Source organism: Dermacentor andersoni, unplaced genomic scaffold (assembly GCF_023375885.2).
Source record: "Dermacentor andersoni unplaced genomic scaffold, qqDerAnde1_hic_scaffold ctg00000039.1, whole genome shotgun sequence".
Taxonomy (NCBI): Eukaryota; Metazoa; Arthropoda; class Arachnida; order Ixodida; family Ixodidae; genus Dermacentor; species Dermacentor andersoni.
Window position 1 is genome coordinate 26,084,832 of NW_027314752.1, and position 6,090 is coordinate 26,090,921.

The window sequence follows — 6,090 nt, forward strand, 5'->3', positions numbered from 1 at the left end:
CCTTTGCCCTGCAGTGGGCTCCGCGGCCAAGGAACTTCTTCCGAGACCGACAATCTTGAGGTCGATGAGTTGCTGCATAAGTACGAGCGCGTTAGCGCCACACGGTTGAATGGCTTTAGCGTTTAGACATTAACCCTTTACTGCACCTGGTTGCACACATGCAACATACCGCTAAACTGCCATAAAAACAAAATCTAAGTTCACCTGGTTCTTCCTGTACATCATGTTGCATTTCTGCAACAATAGTTTGAAAAACGCACCTTCATTTTCTGTCCTCTGTGTTTATTCTGCGCAACTATTGCCAAACAAACATGGTGGACGCTGCTCGCGCCAGCACGTAGCTATACAGGTAAGTTTTGCCTGTTATAAATGCCTTTCTGAACGTTATAACCTGTGAAAAAAAATGTTAAGCTGTGTAATACATCCTCCTAATTGTTTAGATGGCAAAAATTGTTTTTTTCTCGCAATAGTTTGCTTCTCACGACGGAAAGTTACTACGTTGCGTATTTGCAACAACGTGCTCACTGGGTTTGTTTTTTGTTATAGAACTAGAAATGGATCTTAAACGCTTTTATTGCCGAGCAATTCCGTCAGATAGCCATGACAGTGAACTTTCCGGTAGTGACGACGACCCCGAGTGTAAGTCTGTTTGGATTTATCGTGTGTGAAATGTGTTGCCTGGTAGAATGCCCGAATTTTTTTATCAGTCTGGCATCGTTACGGCTTCACCCTTATATCTGTGCTCCTGCGTTTTAAATTTTTGATTATAACCCGAAGACACCGTGCATAGTGGTTCCGTCTTCTTTCAATATACAGAGGCACCTTGTTTTCTATATCTGCATTTCGCTTTCTTTTACCGCTTATTTTATTCCCTGTATATCGCTGCATATGTTCAACGTGATCTCGAAAAGCTATGTGACAGCACAAGCGAGTCGAGTGCATGCTCCAGCGAGGACGAAGATACAGCAAATGGCACAACACCTGGCCACCGCTTTATACAAGCTAAGAGAAGGATAATTTGGAAGAAGGCGAATCTAGTGAGAGATCCGGAGACAGTTCAGTTCTCTGGACAAAGTGAACTCCAAGAGTACATTTCACAACTAGAGACACCATTCCAATACTTCCAAGTTTCTCTTCCATGGCTTGCTGATTTGGCTAATTGCAGATCAGAGGAATTTGTATGCGCTCAAGAAAGACGCGAGTCAGGCCCTTTGTACCACCGCAGAAGATCTGGAAGTGTTTATTGGGATGTGCCGCATGTGGATGTCGATCACTCAAATGAGGAACTCGAGGTGCTACTGGAGTGCAGAAACTAGGATTAGCCAAGTGGCTGACAACTTTCCTGTGGATCGCTTTGAAAAACTGAAGCATAACACCCACTTCATTGACAATAGTACTCTCGGCCCAAAGGAAGCGCCAGGAAGAGATCGGCTTACGAAAGTGCGTCCTCTCATTGATACCATCAATGATCAGTTGTCGCTTGTGCCTCTTGAAGAGCATCTGTCTATTGATGAACAGATCATACCCTTCAAAGGTAGAAGCTCCCTCAAGCAGTGCTGTCCCAAGAAGCCCAAAAAATGGGGTTACAATGTTTTCGTGCTCTCCGGTGTAAGCGGCTTCTCCTACAAATTGGAGGTGTATACCATACAGGAGAACTCGGCGCAAAGACTTTCAGGAGAGCCTGACTGTGGAGCGAGTGAAAATGTTGTTGTTCGCTTGAGTAGAATGATTCCGAGAGGCGTACACCACAAAGTGTACTTCGACAACTATTTCAACTCGCACATGTACCCGACTGACACGTGGTGATACCATTCCTGAGCTTGCGCAGATGAGTTTTGTGTCTTCTTTCTTTTTTCGCCTCAGTGCTCCCTTCAGTTGATAGTCGGCGTTCGTGTTGTCCACTTCTCTACTCTTGTGTCCTGTCTGCACGCCTCACCTCTTTTTTGCATAATGAATACTTACCAACTAGCTCAGCTTTCTGTCGTTCTAATACTTCAACTGCCCAAGTTTGCAGGTGTACCTAGAAAAAGAGTCTGTACACTGCATTGGTACTGTGCGGACAAACCGGGTTCCTGCAGTGAGCCTGCCTAGCGAGCAGGAAATGAAAAAAAAAGGAAGAGGACATTTTGAAGAGAGGGTTGCAGTTGTGGATGGAATTGAACTGTAATGCACAAGGTACCAAGATACCCGAGCAGTCACTTTGTTCTCCTCCTTTGTTGGAACACAGCCTGCTACAAGTGCATCAAAATATAATCGTCAAAAAAAAAAGAGCAGAGTGAGATACCATGCCCTGCAGTGATCACCATCTACAACAAGATCATGGGAGGCGTCGACCTTTTGAACTCCGTCATCTCCATTTACCGTCCCTACGTAAAGTCGAAAAGATATTATTTTGGTGTTTTTCTGCACATTCTTGACTTGACAGCTGTAAATGCTTGGTTGCTTTACAAGAGGAACATCATGAAAAAACGCGATCAGTACACTGAAACGCTACTTCCGTTGGCTGAGTTCAGCATGGACCTAGCTGCATCACTCTGCAAGGCTGGGAAGACGGCGCTGAAAAAGCGAGGAAGGCCTAGCAATGAGTCAATAGAACAAGCCTGTGATGAGAAGAAAGAAAAGGGACCATCAACTCCAACTCAGGATGTCAGGCTAGATCATGAATTATTTCTCATCTACGAAGCTTTGTCTCAGTGCTCATTGTTTTTATTTATTTCCTCAGGTTGGTCACTGGGTTCTTTGGAGCAAGAAGCGGCAGCGCTGCAAGCTTCCGCGCTGCACAGGAATCTTCATGAGCTACTGCGTTAAGTGTGGACTGCGTCTCTGTTCCACAAACAAGAGCAATTGCTTTTTTGTGTAGCACACTACAAGATGAGTCCACCGTTTCTAATTACTTACTGATTACTGCTCAAGGTATAGAACCAACCTTTTCAAGCAAGCAAGTGAAATAGCCTTTTATTGTACGATGTGTTCCCCCTTGCTGATTGTCATGTAAATAAATGTTACAGTTTGAAACACAATAAGCCGGGCTTTCCTCAACTTTTTCTTTATGTGCACGTTGTTGCAAATATGCAACGTACCCTTTTTCTGCCAATACAAACTATAAAAGTCCACTGAAGATATTTTTTTTTGTTAGTACAGCTATTGTTATGGCTCCCTGCAACGACATGAATAATTTTATGGCAAAATAAAAAATTGTGCAGTAAAGGGTTAAAGGGCTTTAGCGTTCAAACAGGCCTCTTATAACAGAGAAAGCAACCATGCTGTTTGTCCGTACCTCATCAATACCCATGCACCTTCAAAAAAAGTTGCACCTTCTTGGCAAAGGTACAGCATCGATTGCGAATGGAAAGTAGTGGACAGCTATGCAAATTAGGACAGCTTTAGCGGCCATGTGAACTAACAAACCTAGGCCTACTAACTTAATCAAGAAGCATTGTGTCTCGCGCCCGCAAGAAAACGTCAACCCACCTAACTCGGTGAACGCGGAAACTTAATGTCAGAACGCCGCAGGGAGAAATCACGGTAGCAGCGTCGAGCGAACTGACCTTCGTGCTGGATCTCGCAATAGCGCGAACTAAGCTCAGAAAACACAGCGCTCGGCCAACAGTGGCGCCATCGCAGATGGGTTTAAAGGTACAGCGGCCCGCCCGCACGGCTGCCCACGCCGACCGTAGTAGAACGTGCCCTTTCTTCCTACCTGCCCACAGACCTTGTCCCCGTCGTAGCTGGCTTTCAAGATACAGTGATCCGGGCGGGCGGGCATGGTTACCCGGGCCGCCTGGAGTAGGACGCCCCCTCCTTTTCCCCCCCGAAGCCTTGCACGCGACAGAAGACGATGTGGTTCCTCCCCGCTATCCTTTCATGCGCGACATTGAGCCGCGATCGCTGCCTCACTGTTGCATGATTTAACTTGCGCATACAGCACATGGCGCTGGGCGACGATTTTATCACCGTTGGACTTTATCTGTAACCTCACGGTGATGCGGATGGCAGAAATGGCCTTAGAGTGTCCATATATGCTCTACCGGCACAATATTAGGGCAATGTTTCAAGAGGTGAAGACCGCAGGAAACATGAGGGAGCACAGTAAGTCCAATTTTCATCCAGATATCCCCTGAGCCAAGGAGGATGTGAGAGAGGGAAAACGAAGAGGGAAATGTGGGGGAGGTTAACGAAGAACGTGCGTGGTTGGGTACCCTACACTTGGGGAGAGGTAAAAGAAAAAAAAACACATAAAGGAAAAATAAAAAGTAATAGTCAGTTATTCATAATCAGTCGCAGAGCAATCTCCACTGCCACAACTGTTCATACAATCTAGTTGACTTGAAGAAACGTAGAAGGGTTTTTGTGGCCTTTTCCATGCAAGAACGCCTAGGTCATAGTAGAAAGCTCTCCTGAGAGCGCTCTGCTGTCTAGCATGTTCAGTGTCGCTTGTAAAATACGTCGTTGACTTTCAAATGATGTACTGTGACACGGAAGATGTCCTGAGTCTCACCTCCGCCGCAGAAATTTATTTCCGCACTGTTGGCTAAGATATTCTACGATGTGAAGCAGTGGAAATATAAGCGCATACACTTTTACTCTGAGTAATACCCTCCCAGAGGGCCTTTGAGGTTATGGTGAAATAAATAAAATAAATATAAAGCAATGTAATACTATTACAGACGATAAAAGGTATATCCTTACAATAATCTAATTCCGGGAAACTCAGCGGTCGTTCTGTTTTGCTTGGTAAACAGGGCAAAAAAATGCTTTTTGAATATCTGGGCGCTGCTCATACCCTAGGGTTGTGAAATTGCTCCCCAAAAGGTGAAGAAAGACGTGATGGGCAGGCTGAGATCTCGCGTCATCTACCTTCTACCGCGGCTTCTGCAGGCGCCGTACGCTTTATCATTATTGTATATGCCCCAGCAGGGAGCAGAGTTGAAAATAACTATTCCGTCGCCGCTCGCACTGCTATTCGCCGAGCGCTATCACATGGCGCAAAATGACATCAAATGTTCAAATCGACGCGGTGAATCAAACTTTACAAGTACGATGCCGACTCGTCGTTTCCGTCAGTACCATCAACATTGCAATCACCGGACACTCGGGCGAGCGGTGTATGTATGACAGCTGTATGTACGACATCGACGGTATTAAGTGTAGGACTTTATTGAAGTGATAGAAAACACATCATATCGACACCTGTATTCCACTATGACTAAGGTGCAGCGCACAAAACTGCTCAAGCAACAAGGAAGGTGACAAAACGCGGTGCCACGCGAACGGAAAGACATGCGTCGGCGATTGGTATGGCTACTACGTATTAGCCGAGACCATCCGGCTCTGAAAGGGGCCAGGATATTCCAGATACGATCACCTTGTTTACACTACAGTAGTATTTATCACGAGTAACGCCCTTGTTAACATAGAGATGCGTACGGTTGGTATGAAAGGTTGCTCCCTTGTACGATTTTTCGCATATGTGTGAAGCGCGACACCGACACCGGACAGAGAATGAACGACACGTAGATAATAATAATATATGGGGTTTTACGTGCCAAAACCACTTTCTGATTATGAGGCACGCCGTAGTGGGGGACTCCGGAAATTTTGACCACCTGGGGTTCTTTAACGTGCACCTAAATCTTAGTACACGGGTGTTTTCGCATTTCGCCCCCATCGAAATGCGGCCGCCGTGGCCAGGATTCGATCCCGCGACCTCGTGATCAGCAGCCTAACACCATCGCCACTGCGCAACCACGGCGGGTGACACGTATATGTCGCGCAACACAAATACGCCAAGAAAGTTATCTTACCAACTAGTCCACTTTGCTGTGTTGCTTGTGTGATTATTCCGACTATACGGCTCTCGAACAGTTTTCAAAACAGAGTAAATACAAGCGGAGACAATTTACTCGCTGCACCTTGGATTTTCTCTCCCCGTTTTTCTTCGGCGTTCTAATTTTTTACGAAACGTTGATTTATGTGCTAGTGTTCATTGTTTTGTAGTAAACAAAAACCTCGCGCACTCCCACTTATGAGACAGCTGTGGTATGTTCACCATTTACCGCTGTTGCATCTGGGTCGCAAGCCCCAAAGGTA

At 45.8% G+C, this 6,090-nt stretch overlaps 1 protein-coding gene across 1 annotated transcript; it reads left to right on the forward strand.

The window, feature by feature from the left end:
• The first annotated feature begins 2,102 nt into the window (after positions 1 to 2,102).
• On the forward strand, positions 2,103 to 2,860 carry LOC126519888 (uncharacterized). Its single transcript, XM_050169175.3, has 2 exons — positions 2,103 to 2,657; positions 2,719 to 2,860. The coding sequence occupies exons 1-2, from the start codon at positions 2,320 to 2,322 to the stop codon at positions 2,858 to 2,860; spliced, it is 480 nt and encodes a 159-aa protein (XP_050025132.1). The 5' UTR covers positions 2,103 to 2,319.
• Positions 2,861 to 6,090: the final 3,230 nt, after the last annotated feature.

What these genes read in the sequence shown, in the direction of transcription:
- LOC126519888 (XM_050169175.3), top strand. Translation starts at nt 2,320, where the DNA reads ATGGGAGGCGTCGACCTTTTGAACTCCGTCATCTCCATTTACCGTCCC. An exon ending in ACTCAGGATGTCAGGCTAGA is followed by an intron (nt 2,658 to 2,718) that starts TCATGAATTATT and finishes TTATTTATTTCC; the next exon opens with TCAGGTTGGTCACTGGGTTC.